Consider the following 25,450-nt stretch of genomic DNA (forward strand, 5'->3'; position numbering starts at 1 on the left):
TATATATATATATATATATATATATATATATAATCTGTTGCAGATTTAAAAAAAAAAAAAAACAGGACCAGTTAGATGGCAGTGGATAGAGCACCAGCCCTGAAGTCAGGAAGACCTGAGTTCAAATCTGGTCTCAGACACTTAACACTTTCTAGCTGTGTGATACTGGAGAAGTCACTTAACCCCAATTGCCTCACCAAAAAAAAAAAAAAGAGAGAGAGAGAGAGAGATTACTCCCTAAGTTCATTATGGTTGGCGCTTACTTTTTAAAAATGTCACTTGATTAAATGGTTATTTTACTTATTTTTAAAACTTTATTTTGATTTATAGAATAAAACATTTTCATGATATAATAAAAGTGATGATTAAATATGAAACTGCAAATCTACTATGAACAACCTGCTATTCCTTTCAAATAAATAACAAAATTATCATGTAAATTTCTTTTTTTTCCTTCCCCTTCCACCTCTCAGAGATGGCTACCATTAGAATAAAAATAGGTTTATATGTGTAATTATTCTATACATGCTTCTATTTATTAATTTTTTCTCTGGATGCAGATGGCATCTTTATTCATATGTCTTTTAGAGTCCTATACCATTCTTCAAAGAAAATATTGCTGTTGCCGTATACAATGTTCTTCTGCTTCTGTTCATTTCACTCTTCATTATTTCATGTTTTTCTAAAATCATTGAGCCCATGGTTTCTCATAGCATGGTAGTATTCCATCACAACCACAGAGCACCAATTGTTCAGCCACTGTTGAGCCTTTAAAAAGAAAAGTAACAAAAAAACATTGTCCTGGGAGGAGAGGGAAGTCAATCTCTCACTCGGGGCATTGTTGTTGTTATTCTGTCATGTCTGACTCTTGGTGACTTGTAGAATTTCAGGTCCTTTTGAGCCGGCTCATTTTCTAAAATCATGTCCTATGGGACCTAGTGTCTTATAAATGCATTCAGTTTCAGTCGGGAGAGTGGACACACTTGGGGACATGAGTGGAAAAGATGCCTCTTGGGTGATTTCGTTGCTCAACTGATGTTCCATAGTGTGTTTCCTCATCAGATCAGGGACATGTGGTTTTTCTATAACTGCAATATGTTTCTCCTTTTGGGGACACAAAATACCACATGAAAGACACTTAAAAAGGAAATAGAAAAATGACACTGTTGGAGAGGGAGAAGTGTCTGGGGGAAGTCTATTTTTGCTCTGTCCACCTGGCAATACCACATTATAAAGAGCCCAAGTTCAAGGCTCTGCTTTTCCATTTCATAGTTGTGGGACCTTGGGGATCTCACTGCTTCTTCATCTGTAAAAATCAAATAATTACATAGATTTGAGGTGGGAGTTCAATTTAGTCACCCCCATAATAGTAGGTCTGCTCATAGAGCTCAAGGGAGGGGGAAGCCATTCCCGTTTTGTACAGTGCTCATTCTTACAGATATTTCCCCTGGCATTAAGCCTCAATTTTCTCTTTGGAATTTCTTTGCATTGCTCTTGCATCTTCCATTTGGGACCAAGGAAAACAACCTGTCCCCAGGACAGCCCTTTAGGCGCTGGAAGACAGTTGCCAAGTGTTATCTTCATTTTCTTCAGGTTAAAGACAACTCACTTCTTTCAACTGCTCCTCAGATGATTTGGACTGGACATCCTTGACTATCATGATTAAACTTCTCTTGATGGTCTCCAATGGCCTTCCTAAAGGTCTGGAACTGAATGCAACAATCAAGGCATGTTCTAGCTAGGGAAGAATACACAGAGCCCATTACCTCCTTATTCCTGGATGTTACACCTTTTAAAGAGACCTGTTTGTCTGAAAAGAGATCTAGGATTTTTGGTAGACTGCAAGCTCAATGTACCAGTGGTGTGATGTGGTAACTTCATCGGTAATTGCTATATAACCATGTTTCTCTTATCCTCTATTTCTGAGATGTATTTTTTGAATCTGTGTTAGACGTTACATGTATTTTTATTGAATTTCATTTTATTAGATTCCATTCAATGTCATTGTGGCAAAGAACTAGAAACAAAACAGGAACTCATCAGTTGGGAGATGGCGGAAGAAATTACAGTATATTAATTTAATGAACTATTATTGTGCCATAAAAAACGTTGAAAAGAATGGATTCACAGAAACCTGGGAAAATTTATATGAAATGAAATGAATATATATATATATATATTCATATAATGAAGTGAATAGAACTAAGAGGTTCATTCCAGTGTGTAATCTGTCATGATCTTTTATAAGTCTCACTTTGTCATCTGATGCATTAAGTGCCTCTCCCGGTTATATGTCATAAGCAAATCTGATGGGCTTGACATGTCACTGAAAAAAAAAAGTTAAATAGCAAAGGATCAATTACTTATCCCCATGGCACTCCCAAGAGACCTCTAGCTAAACTCCATATTTATAGCACATCAACACTGACTCCATTTTTTTTTCATTTTTCCATTTTGCACTTTACTTTGATTAGTAGTAGTGATTTGGGGTAATCTTTCCTGTCTCTTAAAACTTTGCATTGGACCAGGAGATCATTATATACTTCAACAACAATACTATATGATGACCAGTTCTGATGGACCTGGCCATCCTCAGCAACGAGATCAACCAAATCATTTCCAATGGAGCAGTAATGAACTGAACCAGCTACGCCCAGAGAAAGAACTCTGGGAGATGACTAAAAACCATTACATTGAATTCCCAATCCCTATATTTATGCACACCTGCATTTCTGATTTCCTTCACAAGCTAATTGTACAATATTTCAAAGTCTGATTCTTTTTGTACAGCAAAATAACGTTTTGGTCATGTGTACTTATTGTGTATCTAATTTATATTTTAATGTATTTAACATCTACTGGTCATCCTGCCATCTAGGGGAGGGGGTGGGGGGTAAGAGGGGAAAAATTGGAACAAGAGGTTTGGCAATTATTAATGCTGTAAAGTTACCCATGCATATAACCTGTAAATAAAAGGCTATTAAATTAAAAAAAGAAAAAACTTTGCATTTTGCTTTTTTAAAAATTGTTTTTATATGGCTTTTTGTCAGCAGAATGACAATATTACAAGACTAGATTCATATTAATCATTGAGCAACATTGGATTGTCTTGTCTGTGCTCCCAGAGATGGAATTCACTGTAGAAGTCCTTAAGTCTGTATACACTGCTATAGGTGAAAGTAAAGTTTATAGATTTCCATTGCTCTGAGAACTTTAAGGAAGAGAATGAAAAAAACAAAACAAAACAGTAGATCTTCCAGTAATAGGGACACACAAAACTGCATTCATTATATGGTCACTCAGTTGATTTTCAGTTATGTCCAACTCTTTATGACCTTATTTGGGCTTTTCTTGGCAAAAATACTGGAGTGTTTTGCCATTCCCTTCTCCAGATCCATTTTATAGCCACCACTGTACTATCTAGCTGTCCATTATATGATTAAATAGTGAAAGAAAGGGAATAAGCATTTATGTAGTGCCAACTATATGCCAGAGACTGTACTAAGCACTTCATTTATTTATTTAGTTAGTTTTGTCATTTATTTGACAATTTGCTGAGGCAATTGGGGTTAAGTGACTTGCTCAGGATCACAAAGCTAGGAAGTGTTAAGTGTCTGAGGCCACATTTGAACTCAGGTCCTCCTGACTTCAGGGTTGGTGCTCTATCCACTGAGCCATCTAGCTGCCCCTATTTGACAACTTTATTGAAGAAAAATCAATTACTAGCAAAGTTCTTAGTTGATTATTGGATCCATTGATCCATTTATTCAGCACATTGAACAGCGTATTGGAGGATAGATTAACTAATAGCTCCAAGCCTCCTAGCAAAAATTAAATAAAAGTTAAAGATCCTGTTTTGGAATACAAGGAATGTTTGACTTCTAATTTCCATTCTCTGCAGAATAAGAACAGGTCATTCTTTTATTGATATGTTTTAAATATAACAAAATTTGTTTTATTAAAGTTATAAATTCACTACCAATTCTCCAACCACATCAGTTGTAGATATGAAGTATATCATGAAACCCCAAATCTCTAACAATGGAAGGCTTAAACAAGATAGATGCTGCTACAGTAATCTTGTTTCCTTTGATATGACAATTGCATGTCCATCTGCCTCCCCCTCAGATGGTATCTTCAACATTTTTAGAGCAGTGAGGAATGGTTTAAGTCTCAAAACCAAGTTAGAGTGAAAACATTAGCCATCTAATACACATATTCCATTTAAAAAAAAATTCTGAATCTTGGACAATTATTCTCTTGTAACTATTTTATAATTTCTAAAAGCAATTATTGTACAAAGCTGGAAGTGTGTGAATGGAGGGAAGTAAGCAAAAAAATAAAACTGAAAAAGATGAAATCTGATAGGGGATCAGCCGGAGATGAAAATCAAAAAAAGGAACAGTAATTTAAAGTTTATCCCAGGTATAATGCAGGTTATTCTGACTTTCTGAGTACTTTGGAATCTATTCTTGAGATGTTCTGTTATAGTTGTCTCTGTCTTATAGATTCGTGCAAAGTGGATCTCATAACAGTGAACGGATGGATAAAATAACTTTAGAAATAATTAAAGCAGGAGACCACTGTGTTCTTAGATTTTGGAGACAAATACTGCTGATACTGTTAATGTTAATATTTGCTGTAAATGCAGCCTTAGGTGATAATCTGTCAAAAAGAATACACCATCTTGATATGGGCTGCTATCGGGTCCCACAATTGTGGCTTGCCAATGAAACATACCATCCCCAACCGGACCCACAGAACATTAGTCGCCAGTCAAATAGCTCAGTTCCTTACTAATTCGTTTCGATGGGTAACAGGTTTTCTACCTGAGCCTGCTCTCTAGGTGGGTGGAAGGGTCAGGCCAACAACTCTGGCTATCCTGGGAGATGGAGGGCTCCATATGTATTCCCTGCCATTTATAGTATGAACTAGGATGGCATAGAATTCTAAGGACAAAAAACTGGTCATTGCAGCTCTGGATTTATTGGGTTTTTAAAAAATGTTTTTATTGATGTAGTTTGTTTTTTATTTCATTATCGTTTTCTCCATTACCCCTAAACTTCTCCCTCAGAAAGATTTATACCGTATAACAAATAATATACATTTTTAAATATTTAAATTAATTAAATGTAAAGACAGTTTTTAGCATTCATTTCCACAAGACTTTGAGTTACAGATTTTTCTCCCTTTCCCTCTCTTCCACTCCCCTCTTCTTAAAATGGTGAGCAAAACAAATAATATTTTTAAAGATTAAAAAAAAGAAGAGGAAGCATATTTGTTTAACACATTTAAAAATACACAAAAACATGCAGTGGGTGCCTCACTTTTGTGAAGGGATTTCTTCTTTGGAGCCATGCTTGTTTTTCATAATTTAGCAACTTTCACTTTTAATTATTTTGTATATGTGATTGTTCCTCCTTTTACCATCTCAGCTAAATGGTGTAGCAGATAAAGCACCAGGCCTAAAGTCAAAAAGACCTGAGTTCAAATCTAGCTTCAGACATTTATTAGCTGTGTGATCCTAAACAAGTCAGTTAACCTCTGCCTCAGTTTCCCCATCTGTAAAACAGGGATAATAATAGCACTGACTTCCCAAGGTTTATAAGAGTTAATGAGATAATAATTGTAAAACATTTAATATAATTCTTAGCATACTATATGCTAGCAACTATTATTGTAGTTACTGTGTACAATTACCCTTCCTCATTGAGATTTTCCCTCATGCAAGTTTGATATATTGAGGGTCAGCATAAGAAATTAAATAGGAATGGTTTTTTGGTTTTTTTTTTTTTTTTTTTTTTTTGCAAAAGCCACAGACCACAAAGACCACTAGATGATACCAAAAAAAAGTTTTAAAACTCAGAAATGCATAAAATATATATATATAGTAGTATAAGATACTTAACCCAAGCTTTACAATAAGGTACTGTAAATACCCCATAAAGGAAAAAGAAAAAAAAATCGAGACTTCTTCTCCTGTAGGAAGGGAGGGTGAAAGAATTTTACATGGATTTTCCAAATCTTGGCAGTCCCTAATATGATGTGGAAGGGACAAGGGAATGTTGTTTTCTTGACTGTTTCAGCAAAGTTTGATTCTTTAAATAGTCATTTGTGAAAAAAAGAGAGTCATTTGTGAAATGATCCTCAGGATTGAATTAAGAAGTGATCAGGAAGGTAGCCGGACTTTGTTCTACAACAGGACCATGACATCGGGAGGGCCACGGCTTTGCGTGAAGTGGGGTGAAGTGAGGGGGAGCTGGGCAAGTCCTGAGCCCCCCTCTAGTTACTGGACGCCATTGGCAGCCAGGACTCAAGTGACGGCCCCGGGGGTCTCTCCCAGGGCTCCGTTTGGCTGAGACCGCGCCCTTCAATAATTAAAAGCATGGTGAGAATCGAGACAAAAGATGGCCTAGTTTGGCTTCATAAAAGAATCATTCTGAGGGGGGAAGACAGTTTTTAAAAGAAAGTTCTCTCCGATTTCAGCTTATACCTGTAAAGTGAGAAGCCAGGGGAGCCGCCCGTTGTGAGGAGGCTTTCCACAAGCATGAATGATTAACAAAGCTCTGCTGCCTCGGGCCAGAAAGCACAATAATGGGGAGCAATGTAGAAGAAAGGATTTCTGGAAGTGGCTGGATGGGAACATGGCCTACAAGCTCTGGGCCTGGGCCAGGGAGACCCAAGTTCAAATCTATTATTAGATAATTACTAGCTGTGTGACTCTGGATAAGTCACTGAATCCTGTTTGCCTCAGTTTCCTCATCTGTAAAGTGAGAATAATCGTACCTCCCTCCCAGGGTTATTGTGAGGGAAAAAATGAAATGATATTTGTAAAGCACTTTGCAAACCTGAAAGTGCTACATAATGTTATCATCATCATCATCACCAGTAGTAACAGAAATCGATACTACATGTCAGCGTGGAGGACAAAAAGGAAAACAGTCCTGGCTTTCAAGGAGCCTGCAGTCTACTCAGGGGACATGGATGTGCACAGGGTTCAAAATAAATCCAAGGGAGTTTTCAGGGGATGCATTTAGAGCTGGGGAAGCTGAACTTTAAAAGAAAGTAGGAATTCTATGAGATTGGGGATTGGGGTAAGGGAAGAGAGAGAGAGAGAGAGAGAGAGAGAGAGAGAGAGAGAGAGAGAGAGTGACAGAGAGAGAGAGAGTCCATTTCAGACAGGAGGATCAGAGCGAACGCCACATATAAGGAGCAGAAGAGGAATGGAATTAATAAATAATGAAGTTGGAGCCAGGTTGCAAAGAGCTTTAGATGACAAAGTATTTATATAAAAACACCATGAAAGGGCAGCTGAGCCCAAATTAATTGCACAGACCAATCTTGTTCCCTGAAAACAGGTGATGAAACACATTGAAGCACTCTGGGTTTCTCTGCACAGCCCCAGGCTGCTTCCCTAACAAATGAGAGCTTTCCCAAAGCTAAGAGTGAGAGCTAACACATTGGATGCAAAAACCGGGATCCAAAAAGAACCTGACAGGCCATTACAGTGGATGAATCTAATGGTTTGAGATTTAACAGAGATAAATATAAGATCTTATAATTGGTTTTTAAAAATCCACTTCACCAGTGCAAGATGAAGGAGTTAAATGAAGCAGCATTTTGTCTGCTAAAGTTGTTTTTAAGTGAACTGCATGAGTGGACACAGTGACATGGGAGCCAAAAAAGTGTAAGGCAATCTTGGTCCGTGTTAAGCTCGCTTCTCGGAATGAGGGGAGTGACATGATACCCCTGCGCCGGCAGCCAGTCAGAGGACATGGGGAGTGTCATGTTCAAACCGGGCAGCAGGGCGGGGATGGGGCCTGGGCCTAGAGCCATTGATAGAGACCCTCAGCCCACTTTCACGGACATGAAGCACGTGCCTCCAGGAGAAGCATGCTCAGAAGCTTGCATGGGACCAGCCTGAGTCAAAGTGAAGAGGCTGACCCACAGTCCCTGGTGTTTCCTGGCCAGCCGTAGAGAGCTTGAGCTGAGATGGGGGCAGGGGAGGCGATCAGAAGACCCCAAGACTAAGCCTCTCTCAGGAGATCAGACTGGCACAGGAGCTGCAGAGGGGATCTGGGGCCAGGTTTGGTTATAATCCTAAATGCATCAGATGTCACCAGGTCTTGGGACAGACCCAAGAGCATCAGTGACTGATGTCATTGTCCATCTGACAGTGGACAGGTATCCACTGTCCATGATATCTGAGGTGAGAGGTGCTCTTGGGTCTGTCTGGGGGGGGAATGATTCCTGCCTGGAGGGAGCAAGAGATTGGGGACACCGGTTTAGGCACTCTTCTGTCCTTAGAAAGGAAATACTGGGCTAGAATTACTAGAATTCTCTCTCCCTCACCAGCCCTGGTCAGGAGGACCTGAGTCCAAATCTGGCCTCAGACATTTTCTGGCTATGTGACCCTGGGCAAGTCACTTAACCCCAATTGTCCCAGCAAAAACAAAGAAATAAAAACAAAAGAATTCCCTCTTCCCCACCCCCAAAGTTGTTAAAGGAAATAATTTTTAGACCCAAGTTGCATTCCTGATTGCTTCTCTAGTAGTGCCCCAAATTACATATCCAAAGGCTTGGCTCTTTTCCTACATCACCAGTTAGAGAAAGACATATGGTGAATAGAAAATAAACCAATTTATCCAAATTGCTAGCAAAGAGAAATCAGAAATGTCATATCGATGAATATAAGCCAGACAATGAGTGAAATCTTCTACTGGGAGTGAGATCTCAGAGACAGAGAGACAGACAAAGACAGAGACATCAACAGAAATTGAGACAGTTCCCAATCTCACTCAGGGAAAATTTCTTGAAGTATGGGAAGCTAGGAATGTGATTGAATGTCCAGGTATTCTACATGTTGGCTTCTTTATGGATCCTTGTCTCCCTAAAACGAATCTGGAAATAGCTATCTCCCCTCTTAAAGGTGGAAGTCAGAAAGAAGGTCCAGGATCTTTCCTCTTCTAAGTTTTCCCCAACTCTGCCCCTCACATTCACCATTCTCACTCTCATCCCCAGGGTAAGGTTGGAGAATCAAGTAATTAATTTCCTTCCAAGAGGACAGTCTCATGCAGATAGCTTAATTAATTAATTAATTAATGAGAGAGTATTTATATAATACTTTAAAGTTTTGATCCTCATTAACAACCCTGGAAAGTGCATACTATTCTTATACACATTTTTCAGATTAAAAACCGAAGTGATGACATAGTAAATGTCTAAGGAGAGTACATGTCATGATTTTTTGAGTCCAAGTCCATCTCACCACCCAGTATTTTGTAATGGGAATCCTTTTTCCAGTACGGATTGCACTTGGTGACCACTGGGCTCTACAAATGATTCCATGAGACTGTGATTTTCTCCTCTTGGTAAACAGGTGGGGAACTACAGATGGTGTTTGGTGACAACAGATGGCCCTGTGGTTTAACTAAACTTTCTTTGTTGAAAAAGGGGAAAAGGTGTTTAGTGGATGTGTGCCAGTTAATGCCTATGGTTCAAAGAAACAAAGAACAAAAACAAAAACTTTCAAAGACATCAATACAAAGACAAAGCTTTTTTTTCTCTTAATGAGACTTTTTTTTTCTTCTTCTTAAAGAGACTTTTGCTTTTTCCAGAAGGCACAGCTAGGAGGTAGAACTCCCAAAGAGGGAATTTTTAGCCAAACGGACTCTTCCAGTTGTTGGTGTTTTACCTTCCATTGGAGATAAGAGACTGGAGGGTCTTTTTTTCAGAGATATTGTAGAGAAGAGATTCCTGTTCAAGTGTGGATCATTCTAGATGGTCCCTGAGGTCTTTAACTTGGAAATGGTGCTGGGAAAGGCACAGACACCAACTGCATTGTATGTGTTTTGATAGAATTCGTCCTAGTGCCGTACTGACTTAAATATGATACTTTTGTAGGTAGAATATGATTGTGATGGTGTAATTTAATAAGGAGAATCAATTCAAGAGACAATTATTTAGTACTTACTTTGGGCCAGGTACAATGAGAGATACTGGGGATGCAAAAATAGGGCAAAATATTGGAATGAAGGATCTCAAGCCATCATGAGAGACCAGAAGATGGAGGTAGGAGATTTACAGATGGGCAGATAGGAAGATGTCTGAGGCAAGAAAAAAGGTCATTTGCTTAGAGCCCAGGAAAAGTATCTTGCTCTGAATCTACTACTATTAGTATTATAATTTAATACAAAATCGTATAATACATATTAGTAGTATAATTCAATAATATCAAGAGTTAAATAATGGGCTTTTGCAAGCTGCTTGGCAACTCACTTATAAGTATTATCTATCTATGAGAAAATGTCGAGTTCATAATTAGGAATTGCCTATAGGTGCTAGCTTATGCTATTCAAAATTCAACAATCAGTTCATAATTCAAAAATAATTCAAAATTAGTTTCTTCTACAAGAGTGAAAGATACTTGAGGGCAGGGTCACACTGCTTTTCATCAGAATCCTGACACTTCAGAGCACTGAACACACACCTGCTTACTGAATCTGTGTAGGCCAGTGGTTTTGCAAAGATTAGCTTACAACTAATTAGAGATAATGTTAGCTGTTAGAGCTAAAAAGGAGGAGAAATAGATGTACAGGCACTTTTTAGAGCTATTTATGCAGATGAATAATAAATACTTTTCTGAAAATATTCTGTCAGTGAACTGTTGTCAAAATATAATGACACAGAGCTTTCTATAGCAGCTTTTATTTTCTCTAAAAAGAGTATATTTTCCAAAATACATTCCTTTTGGATGAGATACTCATCACAATTCTAAAAAGGTGCTAAAGTTTATACAATTCCAATAATTTTAAAGGTAAAGTCTCATGCAGACGACAACAGGATCATCTAAAGAGTCAGGATTACACCCAGCTGTAAAAGAGTTGAGAACCTGCTAATACCTGAGATGGAGTGAATTTTGCTATCAAAACTGTTTAATCTAGGAATCCTGGATGATGGCCTGGAAGAGTCATCTGTCAATCATTTTCACTTTGATTAGTATTCAAACTAGTTTTCTCATAACAAAATGAGAGAAAGTTTTGCAGTTCCTAGTTTGAAATGTTCCTAAACTTCATTTGTTAATTGCCTAAAGTGCGGTCTCCATTTTCCTTTGACCCCTTTGGCTTCTTTTCTTTCAATAAGTTTCCAAGTATAATCCCTATGAAAAGCATGATTCCTATTGTTCGATTGGAGATGAACTTGTCCCAACAGTCCTCGGGTTTGTGGATGTCCAGAGTATAAATCTGTAAAGGCAGAACACAAGTGTACTTTGAATGCAAGGTAGGACCTGGTCTGTACATGAAGATTTGTCACAGAATTTTATGCTGAAATTATGAAATTGAAATGAGCTCATGAGACTAGACTAATGAGACTAATAGTCAGTCCAGTATCCTGCACCCAGTGAACCATCTGATTCTGTTATCAACTCTGCATCTTTTCCCTTTGGTTGGCTGGTTCCTCTCTCCACCTCCTTCTAGGGAAAAGGCCTTTGTAATTTTCCTCCTGGACTTCATCTATAGCGACCCTGAGCTAGGTCCCCTTCCTCTTGTAGTCCCACCTCTTATAGTTTCCTTAAACAAATTATCTTCGTTTGTTCCAACGAAAGGGCCCCTTGAAAGCAGGAACTCTCTTTTCCTACTTGGAGTTGGGTTTCCAGAGGGCCATCTCCAGTCCTCCTGATCTGTATCTGGTCACTGGCCCCAGATGGCTCTGGAAGGAAAAGTGAGGCAGGTAACTTTGCCCAGCCTCCCTCCCTTAAATCCAATTTACTTGCATGTCATGGCACCATCTTCCTGATATCATGGCCATCTTTGAAAAGGACAAGGAACAATCACAACTCAGCACAGTGCCAGGAGTTTATCAGTGCTTGTTGGCTGACAAACACTGCGCCAGTGATGGGAGCTCATTAAATTTTTTTTAAACACTTAATAGCAGGGGCAGCTAGATGGCAGTGGATAGAGCACCATCCCTGAAGTCAGGAGGACCTGAGTTCAAATCTGGTTTCAGACACTTAACATTTCTTAGCTGTGTGACCCTGGACAAGTCACTTAACCCCAATTGCCTCAGCAAAAAAAAAAAAAAAAAATAATAATAATAATAATAATAATGGGTAATTCTGTTATAAAGTTCTTCCTTAGGTTGAATCAAGATGTTCCTTCCTGAATTTCTGAACCACTGGTCCTCATTCTGTTTCCCACACACCGCAGAGTCCTCTCCATGACAGCCCTTTAATTAATTAAAGCCAGAGCTCATCTATTCCTTCTCCCCCAGTTCCAACATTCTCTTTATGGGCTGAACACTTCTCTTTCCTTTAACCATCCTTCAGGACATGATTTCAAGTCTTCATTTTATAGATATATTCTAGTTAGCGAATGCTTCTCTTTAAATGTGGTGTCAATAAGTGAACAAAACCCCCCCAATGTGATCTGACTAGACTGAAAGATCACTGACTTTGCAGACAGAGGACCAGGGTTCAAATCCTACCCATGTTTACTATCTGGGTGGCCTTGCATAAAAACCTCCCTGGATCTGAATTGCTTCTTGTGTAAAATGAGGTTGTCAGATTCAGTGACTTCTGAAGTTCCTTCCAACCCTTGTTTTGGGATATTCAAAGTGACTTTATAAGAGTTTAATGAAGTTACTGCCTTCCTCCATGAAGATTCTACCATTCTTAAAGGAAAGAATAATACTAAAATGAGACCCAACGGCTTCACTCACAACCTAGAAGCCTAGAATTAGAAACCTCCTAATTATTTCCAGTTTCCATTCTACATTTCAATGATATATTCCTTGGCCTTGCTCATACATTACACTTATCCCAGATAGTTGCTTGCTATTAAAAACTCATATCTAATAAAACATTGGGCTGTTTTTATTTTGTTATGATACAGGAATCTGTGACTTTGTGCTGATGTCTGTCTAAAGACATTTCTTCTAACTAGAAATTTCTTTTTCATTTTTTTTATTTTTAAAAATTCATTTTGAACTCAAATACATCAAAAAACGAAAACAAAATTCCATGTTCACAGTGCAACATAAAAACAGGATTCATTATAAAACCATGAATTGTAGTTTAAAAAAAACTACAAGTGCTACACAATGTTTTTCAAAGCTACTCTGCTTTCTATGCTGCCTTCTAAATTTTCTTTTATTTTAAAAAATTCTTTTTCCAAGTCTGATTTAAAATGCCAAGGAATAAGGCCTTCTAATGATAATGTTAGGCAGAATGTGCACGGTTGCTAGAGGAGGAGTGTTTAATATTAAATGACTCTCCAGAAGCTTCTTCTTGAAAGACAAGAGCTATTCCTTCTCCATATTCTAAGATATGGGGATGGTGGCAGTGGTTGGGGCAGTGTCAGGAGGCTTTTAAAGAGGAAACAATAATAGTATGTAAGGGTGAAATAAATGGCAGCCATGGTGGAAAGTATTACACATAGGAAGGCATCTTCTTAAATGGGAGGCCTTGTTCTTGGAGATGATAAGCTCCAGTGGGTCAGAAAAAATGGAAATTCTCAATTAAAGGAGATTCATTTGTATGGAAAGGAAATAAATCTAGAAGGAAATTCCATCAAATGGCACGTTCTTTGATTATAATGCAAGAGATCTGACCTAATTCAATCCTAAATTCAAATCTTAACACTTCCTCAGCTACTGACTCTTCCTTTGCACATACTGACTTTCCCTTCTTCCCTGGAGGGGAAAAAGACAATTGTCATTTCTTTTTTCCCAATACTGATGTGGTACAATCCTTAGTTAAGATGTGGCAATTACCTTAAGGACACTTGGCCTTGGGAAGATGTAATTGGAAATGATGTATTTCTTCCCTTAGGCTATCCTGCCCTAGTTTACTCTATATGAGCCCACATATATTGCTGGCTGTCAGATAACAGTCTCTTGGTCAATAATAACAGTTTCGAAGACTAATGAGCAGCAGTAGTGAGATGCTTAAAGTTGATAAAAAGAAAGACCAAAATTGGATGTCTACCACTTGACTTAGTGACAATTAGACCTAAAAACACACCTCTAGAAGATTCCTCCCATGAATTCTGCCCAGAAAATTATGGGTACTGCACCTGCACATGAAATCAGAGCCAGACCACTCCTCAACTCTGTCTCTAAGTCATAAAATTAACATATCAGTGACATGAAGCACCTGATCTCTCTGTCTTTTCCCTATAAATTTATCTTTCTGCTCCTGGCTCTTTGATAAGTTCTTTTGGAACTTAGCTTGCTTGCTTTAATAGGCATTACAATTATAATAAATTTTGCCCCTTGACTTGGAAATGGATCCGAACCTTCAAATTCTCTTGAGATATCTCGTGATGCTGGTCTGAAAACTCAACCTTTTTGGGGATCCTCCTTGAGTCCCAATAATGCCGTAGAATAATTGGAAATTTTAACTTAAAGTCCTTCCCCCTTTTTACTAAGGATAAAAATTAAAGTGAAATATTAGTCTGCTCAGCCTATTCACTTAAAAGTAGATTAACTTGTCTTTAGAGGGTGTTTCCATAAATTTAATTTCCCCAGACTGACAAATGACCTTTTGTAAATTGACTAAACTAAAAATATAGATTTGGTCCAATCTTCAGTCTTTTTAAGTGAAGAAAACAACAAGGATTATACAACACTATGATCAATTTTGTGATGACTCATTCATTTAGCTCACTCATTTTATAGAGGCCACTTAACTAGCAAGACAGGAAAGGTTACCCTGGAACAAATGCTGGACTTGTCACTAGTTGGCCAGTATTTCAGCATATGTACAGTAATTTCATGGGATAAGAGTATGAGATTATCTGGGTATACATGGCTTTGGCCCCTTAATATCTCAAATGAGACTCGGTTCTTGGGTTGGAGTTATTTTACCAGTTATTTACCAGTGATCATTTTCAGCAATCCTATTTACAATTTGGGAGCAGTTTCCTCATAACACATAAGGATATAATGAAGGAACTGGGAGTAAAATGTGGAGAAAATAAAACTGAAATATGTGAAGGATTTATCATCTGGCAGGGACTGAGACATTCAGCCTGACTCCAGAAGGCAATATAGAGTATAATGGGGGAGCTATAGGAATACAGACTTCAGTTAACTATATATATATATATATATATATATATATATATATATATATATAACTCAATTATAAGAAGGAATTGAGTCACTATCTAAAAATAAGGTGGATTGCTTCAAGAGGTGGTAAGTTTCCTACCACACTAGTATTAAAGTTGAAGATTTATTAGGGATGCAAGAATAAGGGCTTATGCTTGAAATAGGGGTTAGATTAAGCCTCTAGTCTCCCTTCAAACACCAAGAATATAGGATTATATCAACTCTGCAAGAACTAGTTTTTCTGATGTGCCATTTCAGGAAAATCAATACCTATAAAGACACTAATACGACCTCCTCCCAGGTCAAGTGGGGAAGGTAGGACTGCCTGTTCAGAGCAAAATGAGCTGTGCTTATTGGGAATTTGTTGTATCTTAATGCATCATTACAACAAAGTGGTGCTTTCAACTGGTAACACGACAAACCTGGTGGGTCAAGTGAGCGCCGATGGCCGCCACGGCAGCATAGTAGGGGATGGTCTGGTCACAATTTAGGCCAGCCAGAGTCAGCCCACTCAGCATGACAGCACTGAAGCCACTTAGCCACTGCTTGGTGTCTTCCTTGAACCGAAGTGCAGTGGATTTGAGACCAATCAGGGCATCATCTTTTTTGTCCTGGCAAAGAGAAATTTTGTTTGCAAATTATAAAAGAGAAAATTAACTCGGCAAAAGGACCCTTGAGAGTTTACATGCATGAATTTCCATAGCCTAATTTTCCAGATTTCAGAGGTCTGGTCAGAGTTGAAGAAGAGAATTCTAAAGGTCAGCTGAGATCATCGTAATCCCCTTCAGAGATTCTTAAATGTCAACTGTTATTTTATCATAATCCCATCAAAATGTCTCATTCCTGTCTTAAAGGCAATCCAACCTGCCTCAGGTACATGGGGTTTAGAGGGTCATCAAACAATTCACCACTGATCAATAAATGCCCTAAATGTGGATGGAGAGATACCATTCTCTCCACGCCACTCCAAGGTGAAAGCAACTCTGGAGGAACAACTCCTGTATATTCCAGTGGGACTATTGGAATGACCTGTGTTATAGCTGGTTGTATCTTGGATACAGGGAGAATGAAAGCCACTTGGGTACCCTGAGTGTTTCCTGTGAGGGCTGTGCCCCCCCAGGCCTGCTCAGCCTTCTTCTATACCAAGACAAGCATCAGCCTCCATGTGAAAGGAGACTTTTATAGCAATGGGAATCAAGGTTCATGGAGAAAAGAAAGTTTGCCCTAGACAGCCTTCCTTATCCTTAAAATACCCACTTTTCCTTTTCTTATCATTAAAGTACCCACTTTTCATGTGTTCTTGAAGGTTAAAAGGTGCTAACTACCCAGAACATACATCCCTAAGCTCATGCTTCATTCATGACACAATTTATCTTTGACTTCCTCTGTGAAATTCTTCTTAATTAAGCATAACTTGATTTTGGTTTGTCCACAGTTGTGTCGAGCCCATTTTGGGCCAGACCTGAATCAGGCAAGCCCCAAGATCCTTGTGTCACATAACTTTTAACAAAAGGAGTTTATTTAGCAGTAGCATGGAGAGCATTTTGGATAAGGACTGACTCCACATGTGCATTTGTCACAATTATTGTTATTATTCAGTCATTTTAGGGGTGATGGACTCTTTGTAATCTCTCTCTTGGAATTTTCTTGGCAAAAATATTGGAGTGGTGAAATCAGGAGGACTTGAGTTCAAATCTAATCTCAGACACTTAACACTTCCTAGCTGTGTGACCCTGGGCAAGTCTCTTAACCCCAATTGCCTCAACAAACAAAAAATATTGGAGTGGTTTGCCATTTCATTCTCCAGCCCATTTTACATATGAGGAAACTGAGGCAAACAAGATGATGTGACTTGCACACAGCTAGTAAGTATCTAAGGCTAGATTTGAACTCAGAATGATGAACCTTCTTGGCTCCAGGTTCAGCTCTCTATCCACTACATTGCTCTAAATGTATCTAGTCAAAAGAGCATGCTAGTCCTGAGGTTTGTCCCCTACTTAGGTGTCTGTTTTTTTCATGTTTTAGACAACCAGGAGATATGTCCGTGGTTCGTTCATACCTAAGTCTTACAGATCGGGACAGTTACAATGATCTTGTGATTAAGAGAGCCATCTAGTAGACTCAGAGAGAAGACTATGGGAACTGCATGTGGATCACAACATAGCACAAACAAGCATAGTTGTTTGCTTGAATTTTATTTTCTTTCTCATCTTTTTTCCCTTTTTGATCTGATTTTTCTTGTGCAACAAGATAATTGTATAAATATGTATGCCTATATTGGATTTACATATATATTTTCCATGTTTAATATATACTGAATTACTTGCCATCTAGGTGAGGAGGTGAGGGAAGGTGGGGGAATTGAAACAAAAGGTTTTGCAAATTTATCCTTGCAAAGGTTTTGAAAATAAAAAGCTTCAATAAAAATTAAAAAAACAAAAAAAACCCCTAAAACCTTAATCTAAGTCAAAGCTTAGTCTTCTGGACTGATCTCAAGTACAGTTTCTCTGCTTCAGAAACAAACTAGCCTATATGGAATAGATATTAGTTCTATCACATATGTATATGTAAATATTTCAACATGTCAATGTATCTTCACAGGCATATTTAAGTAATTTCTTCATGCTGCCCTGTTGGTAGAAGGTGAATTTCTTATAATGCTCATACCAGAAAACAGTCCTAATATGTCTGTCTTACACTATATTTTGAAGTCGATGCAATTTTTATGTTTTGAGAACATGATTTGATTCACAGTATTCTAAATTCATAGAATAATAATAATAATAATAAACTATTTTATACTTGACTTTATTGCATGTAGAATCCTAAATGTGAGATACTTGTCCACTGACTAAGTTGGGTGGGTATGCTGCTAGAGGAACTACACGATCTCAATCTTCACCTTTTTGTTATAAACAAAATCAGAAGAAAGAAGGAAGTTGTATCATTTGGAAAAGTGGTATACCTATGTTCTCCTTTGAGAGGCAAAGAAAGGAAGTGGTGGAGCCAGTATTATCAAATGCCCAAGGGTAAAAAGAAACATCATTTCATGGTACTTTTTGTGGTTGTCTGTCAATTATTTCAGTTGTGTCCAACTCTTTGTGATCCCATTTGGGGTTTTCCTGGCAGTGATATTAAATTTGCATTTTCCTTTGCCAATTCATTTTTCATATGAGAAACTCAGGCAAATGAGGTAAAATGATCTGCCTGGGATTATACAGCTAGTTAAATGTCAGAAGTCACATTTGAACCCAGACCTGACTCCTGCACCATCTAGTCATATGTACTTGCAAAAAAGACCACTTTGAAAATAATTGTAGTGATTACTGAGTGATACTGGATAAGTCACTTAAGCACTGTGAGACACAAGTTTCCTCATCTATAATTGAGAGGCTTGAACTAACTAGCCTCTGAAGTTTCCCTTCAATTCTAGCTCTACAATCCTCTCTTAGGAACAAGAAAGAGGAGGAGCCCCAAAATTGTTGACTATACAGGGGCCTCCTGTCTCAAAGAACCGGATATTAGACATGGCAGGCCCTGAATAGCATCACAAAAAGTGAAACTGATTATCAGTCAACAGGAAACAATCTGTTAATAATGTGAGAGTCATTTTTTAATTAGTTTGGACTACTGACTGACTAGAGTAAAGATCCAAATGACTACAAATCTAAAAGAATAAAAGCAAAAAAAAAAAAAAAAGAAAAGAAAAAAAGATAGGCAATTAAAACTATTTCATCTCGTTCCTATTTAAAGTTATTGATGATAAAAAATGAGATGTGGATGGGAAATGGACATAGACACTGACTATAGTAATTTCATATATAAGCTTAGTTGCTATAAATAAATGTCACAGTTCCTCAAAAGGGCCTCCTTAGTCATCAAACACTTGATATACTTTTTTCCTTTGACTAATTTATTTTTATTTATTTTTTATTAAAGCTTTTTATTTTCTTTTTAAAAAAAATTTTAATAGCTTTTTATTTACAAGTTATACGCATGGGTAATTTTACAGCATTGACAATTGCCAAACTTTTTGTTCCAATTTTTCCCCTCCTTCCCACCCCCCACCTCCCATGGCAGGTTGACCAATACATGCTGAATATGTTAAATTAAAAAAGTATAAATTAAATACAAAATAAATATATATGTCCAAACCGTTATTTTGCTGTACAAAAAAATCGGACTCTGAAATATTGTACAATTAGCCTATAAAGGAAATCAAAAATGCAGGTGGGCAAAAATATAGGGATTGGGAATTCTATGTAATGGTCATCTCCCAGAGTTTAAAGCTTTTTATTTTCAAAACATATCCAAAGATAATTTTTCAACATTAACCCTTGTAAAACATTGAGACACTTGTTATACTTGGCAGGGATAATACTGGGTTAGAACAGAGACTCATTTGTAAAGCATAACTGAGGAGGACAATGGAATGCTGCCTCACAAACAGAGAAACAGGGCAGGGTATATTCAGTTTAATGAAAGTTGGACCCAACTCAGCAAAGTCATCCTTAGGGTTTTTAAAGATGAAAATGGAGAAGGACGAGAAAATACCATTTTTTACTATCACGATAGCAGAAGCGCTTGAGGGAGAATGGTTTTCAAAAGAGAACAATGGAAAAGCAGTTGGATTAGACTTGGGTGCACAGAAAGGACATGTGTGGTAGGTGACACAAGTGTGAGAACAGTGTTCTCACACTTGAATATGTGAGTCACAGGGAAAGCTGGCTGAGTGAATACCAAAGCATGAAAAAATAACACTTCATTAATTTGAAAAAAAAAATGACTGAGAACATCAACAATTACTGGTTTATCTGCTGACTTTCCCATATGTACACAAAGTCTTATGAGAATAATTTTGTTGTAGTTTTTCCTTCCTTCTCAAAGAGCACCATGATATCCAGATGGCGATGCCGTGACATGCAAGCAAATCAGACTGGAGGGAGGGAGGGAGGGCTGGGCCAGGTCAGCGGGCTCATGAGAATGATCTATCTCCTACCCTGAAGGCCTCCCCAATACTCAGACACATTCCAACTGTTTTAAGATATGGCCGTCCTCCTCAAGATACACAGATATACACATCAAGGCATGGGATGGGAGGGGAGTGAATAAAGTTATGGCCAGAAAGCTAAGAATGAAAAATAAAAACATCTCCTATGGTTTGACAATGAATACACCTTTGACTTCAATTCAATTCAGCACATGTGAATTAAGGGCCTACTATGTGTAGGATGTGACCAGAAGGATGGGGGCTACAGAGAGATCACTTCTGCCTTTTAAGGAGCCTCCATTCTCCTAGACCTTGTACACAAAGAAGAAAAGCATTTGAAGAGGGAGAGAAAACCAAGAGTTGTAGGAACCTGAAAATGCTTCTCAGAGGAGGCGGTAAGAGGGTCAGCCTGCACAAATGCAAAGAGGGCAGAGATGGGCTGCTAACCTTGGGGAATAGTTCTGAAAATTCACTTTGGCTGGAACACAGAGTCAGTGTGAAATGAAGTACAAAGATGGGCTAAAAGCAGACCGTTGACAGCCTGGAGAATCTCAACTTTTTCCATACAGTTAATAAGGAGACACTGAAGTTTTTTCAGCTAGGGTGATGACTGTCACTCAAGGAACGAGTCAAAATGTATGGGTCATAACTGGGCAATGACACTGAAAAGGAAGCTGCTAACTGGAAGCCCACAAAATGAAATGCAGGGAAGGAGGCACAGAGAAAAGCCAAAGAACAGATTTTAAGAGAGTACATTACCTGATGGGCATAGATAGTATCATATATTAATGTCCACATAACTCCAGAGAGATAAAGAGGTAGGCAAACAGACACATCACAAGAGCCTTTGATGGCAGACCATCCAAGCAATGCTCCCCAGTTAAAAGTCAGTCCTAGGATTGATAAAAAATAAGGGAGGAAGAGGAAAAAAATCACTCAATTTATTTCAGAATTCTAGATATAAACAAAGGCCAAATTAATTACAAGTACACTGTGTTATGCTTTGAATTTTTAAATCAACTTTGGAGACCACATTATTTTATCAAATTTTTACCAAAAAGGCAACAATCACAGAAGAATATACTTCTATCATTGTTTTAAACCTAAAAGAAAAAACAGAATAAAGGACTTATGTAATTGAAACTTCCAAAACATTAACATGATTTCATTCCATCTGGCCTTACCACTATGGATTTTTGTTATGTTTTGCTCTGTTTGGGGAAAACTTAAAGAGAATGAGAGGTTCACAGAACTAAGGGAAATGACAGAAGAAGGGGACAAAACAGAAAGCCCAAGAGAAGGTATTTTGGCTACAGACTTAGGAAAATGACTAAGGAGAAGCCCAGATTCTAAAAAAATGACAATAATAATCTGTTATCACACAACATAGGATCTAATTCAAAAGACAAACATAAACAAAGACACAGCTGCTAGATGGGCTATCTCTCTCATCTGATTAATGAACAATGTAAAAAATCCTATTCCTACCAAGACAGGCATCTCAGACTCAACATCCTCGTCACCCATCATGGTCATATATCACTTGTCACATCCTTATGAGACAACCTGGTCAAAGGGCAAGGCTCTAGTGGTAAGGTAACAAGGAGAGTGAAGCTCTCATGTAACTGGATTTTTCATCTGTCCTTGTCAGTCTCTGTGTGGTAAATAAATTAAGGCTCAATCCCAAAGCGGAGCCAGGGAGCCCAATGTCCATGGGAGCGTTTGCAGAGCAGCTGTCAGATGAAGGAGCTCATCAGACAATTGAATTCTGTCTTATACACTTCAAGAGGCTAAAAAGAGAAAAGGAACTAATATCCAAAGGAGGGCATAGAGGTACCAAATGTTCAGTAGTGAGATGAAGCCAGGTAGACATATTAACACATCAAGCTCTGTCTTGAAAATACATAATTTCACAAATAATTAGCCACAAGGGTTAGAGGAAGAGAACCATTAAAAAGAAAACAAAGGACTATAGTCCTTCAATCAAATATAGTGGACAAGGAGAACCTGCAGTGGTCTTCCAGCTGTGCTTTGGTTTCCACTAGTACTATATTTATTCTACAAAACACAAGGCAATCTCAGTCTTAAAGGAAAAAGTAGAAGGACTCGAGGAAGGTCATTCTACTGTCCAAGGCATGAACAAAAGCAAAATGTTGCTAAAAAGAATATAGGAAGTATTTCATTCCTTTAATCTCTTTCTCAACTCTTATTGCCAAAGCTAGCATTTCTAATACAATATTAAATAGTAATGGTGATAGTGGGCAACCTTGTTTCACTCCTGATCTTATTGGGAATGGTTGCTGTTTGTCCCCATTACATATGATGCTTACTGAAGATTTTAAATAGATACTACTGATTATTTTAAGGAAAAGTACATTTATTCCTATACTTTCAAGTGTTTTTAATAGGAATGGATGTTGGATTTTATCAAATGTTTTTTCTGCATCTATTGAGATGATCATATGGTTTTTGTTGATTTGGTTATTAATATGGCCAATTATATGATAGTTTTCCTAATATTGAACCAGCCTTGCATTCTTGGTATAAATTCTACTTGATCGTGGTGTATTATCCTGGGGATGATTTTCTGTAGTCTTTTTGCTAATATCTTATTTAAGATTTTAGCATCAACATTCATTAGGGAGATTTTCTTTCTCTGTTTTCAACCTACCTGGTTTAGGTATCGGTACCATGCCTGTGTCATAAAAGGAATTTGGTAGGACTCCTTCATTCCCTATTTTTTCAAATAGTTTATAAAGTATTGGGGCTAATTGTTCTTTAAATGTTTGGTAAAATTCACATGTAAATCCATCTGGTCCTGGGGATTTTTTTTTTTTTAGGGAGTTGATTAATAGCTTGTTCTATTTCTTTTTCTGAAATGGGACTATTTAAGCAATTTACTTCCTCCTCTGTTAATCTGGGAAGCCTATATTTTTGGAGGTAGTCATCCATTTTGCTTAGGTTATCAAATTTATTGGCATAAAGTTGGGCAAAGTAACCCCTTATTATTTCTTTAATTTCCTCTTCATTGGTGGAAAGTTTTCCCTTTTCATTTTTAAGACTACTAATTTGATTTTCCTCTCTCCTTTTTCTAATCAGATTTACCAAAGGTTTATCAATTTTATTGGTTTTTTCATAAAACCAACTCTTAGTTTTATTTATTAGTTCAATAGTTTTTTTTACTTTCAATATTATTAATTTCTCCTTTTAATTTTAGAATTTCAAGTTTAGTAATTGATTGGGGGTTTTTAATTTGGCCTTTTTCTAGCTTTTTAAGTTGCAAGCCCAATTTATTGATCTTCTCTTTCTCTATTTTATTCAAGTAAGCCTCTAAGGATAGAAAATTTCCCCTTAATACCACTTTGGCTGCATTATAGGAAGTATTTCAAAAGGGAAAGAAAAAGATTGTAAATAATCAGAGGAGAATTTTCGCCTGTGTCAGGAGAGTAGAGGATGAAAAAAGTATGTCCCAAAGAAGTAGGAGGATCATGGAATATTTAGAGTTTCATAACAGGCACAAATCTTATAGAAGGAAGCAGATTCTTGTTCTCCAAGGAATGATGATGCAAATTCTCAGGTGCCATCACTCAAGGCATCATCCAATAATGGTCAAAGAAAAAAGACTTTCTATTGAGGGAGATATTGACAAAACTAGTAATCAGTTGGATATAAACAGTGAGGTTGGCCAGTCTTCCCAAAGGAAAGTATCTGGGATGTGATAAGACAGTTAACTAACCAATAAATATTTCTAAAGTACTTGTTCTGCCTTTTAGGCAATGAGGTTACCAGTACAATGAATGAATATTATATGAACACAAATTGATAATTGTTGCTCTTTTCTTGTGATTCATTTTAAGACAAGATATGCCCCCAGAGGAATCAGACACTAAAGATTGTGAAACTTATGCAAAAAAACTGAAGACTTCATGGACATCGACATTGCTTTCATCACTAATATAAATTGAGAGCAGGAGATTTAAAAGAGAAAGAAATATTTGGGGAAAAAGAAGCTGATTAAGAAGACTGGCCTCTAGAAATGAGATCTGGAATTCTAAAAGTTGATTTTAAGCAAAGAGCCTGGCACTTGGCCAGGAATGGAGCATATCTAAAAAGGGTTGGCAAACACAAGGGCTTTGCAGACATGGAGATCTGCACAGACTGTCAAAGACAGTTGCTATGTTGGTCTGTTTTGCTTATTTCTCTTTGTTATTAAGGCAGGACAGACAGCACCTTTTGAGAAATCACTGTGGTGTTAAAAATAAAAGGCATCAATATTAAATGAAAAATTATTTTCTTGAAGTCCTGCAGATCTAATCAAGAAATATTTAAACGGAAAAAGAACTTTGTTATCAATGGGTAATAGATCTAAATGTAAAAAAATTGCACCATAAATTATGAGATAAAATTTATTAAATTCATGTCATTTTATCCATACATCCCCCTGTTGGGTGGGTACTCCACAGAAATTAAAGACAAAAAGTTCTCAAATATACCAAAGTATTTTTAATAAAAAAAATTTTTGTGGTAGCAAAAACTGGAAAGAAAATAGGGACCCATTGCTTGAGGAATGACTGAACAACTGTAGTATGTGAATGTATTAGAATATTATTTATATACTAAGAAACAACATAAATGTTAAGATTTAAATGAAATGATGCTGACCTAGGTAAGTAGAACCAAGAAAACAATGTGCAGAATTATGACAATAATATAAATGGTACCTGGATTCTGATTAATGATTAATCTATGGTTACAAATTGATTGTGATAATAACTTCCGTTTATACTTTATTTATGGTCCTCATAGTACTCCTCTACATCAGCATTATCAATATCATTCATTAATCCTTACTTTAAAGTGAACTAAGGTTTAGAGATAAAATGACTTGTCCATAGTCACATGACCAATAAATGGCAGAGCCACAATGTGAACTCCTAAGTCCAGGGTCAAGGAATTTTCCACAATAACTTTCATTAGAAAATGACCAAGCCATCCTAGAGCAATGGCTTATTCTGGAAGAGAAGGGGGAAACACAAATGGAAAGATATTGAAAATGTCCTATGCATTGTATTCATATAGAATTCCCCAAACAAAGTCCTCTATTTACAAGACTAAAAGTCACAAACATGCTTCCTGCTCTAAACTGCTTGTGTCTTAAATCCCACCAGTGTAGCTTTGCAAGCCTCCTGTTTTCTTGCACAGGAATGGGCCATTGAAGAAGGGCTTCCTGTGAGGAGTCCCGTTGGGGTTATCCTTGGGTCCCTGGACTAAACTATAAAAGACCCATCTGGGAATACATGATAACAGTTGCCCTAATTTCCCTATTCTCCAAACTGGCTACCTTAAGGA

General features: G+C 37.4%; 1 protein-coding gene across 1 annotated transcript in view; it reads right to left on the reverse strand.

Annotated features, from left to right (window-relative positions):
- Window positions 1-10,700: 10,700 nt before the first annotated feature.
- Window positions 10,701-25,450, reverse strand: part of COQ2 (coenzyme Q2, polyprenyltransferase) — a 38,871-nt gene continuing 24,121 nt past the window's right edge. Inside the window, exons 5-7 of the mRNA XM_003772881.4 lie at window positions 20,861-20,994; window positions 15,534-15,722; window positions 10,701-11,243 (exon numbers count right to left, since the gene is read on the reverse strand). Coding sequence (XP_003772929.2) covers window positions 11,079-11,243; window positions 15,534-15,722; window positions 20,861-20,994 — 488 coding nt within the window. The 3' untranslated portion in view covers window positions 10,701-11,078. The remainder of the gene's footprint in view (window positions 11,244-15,533; window positions 15,723-20,860; window positions 20,995-25,450) is intronic.

This window comes from Sarcophilus harrisii, chromosome 6 (assembly GCF_902635505.1).
Source record: "Sarcophilus harrisii chromosome 6, mSarHar1.11, whole genome shotgun sequence".
Taxonomy (NCBI): Eukaryota; Metazoa; Chordata; class Mammalia; order Dasyuromorphia; family Dasyuridae; genus Sarcophilus; species Sarcophilus harrisii.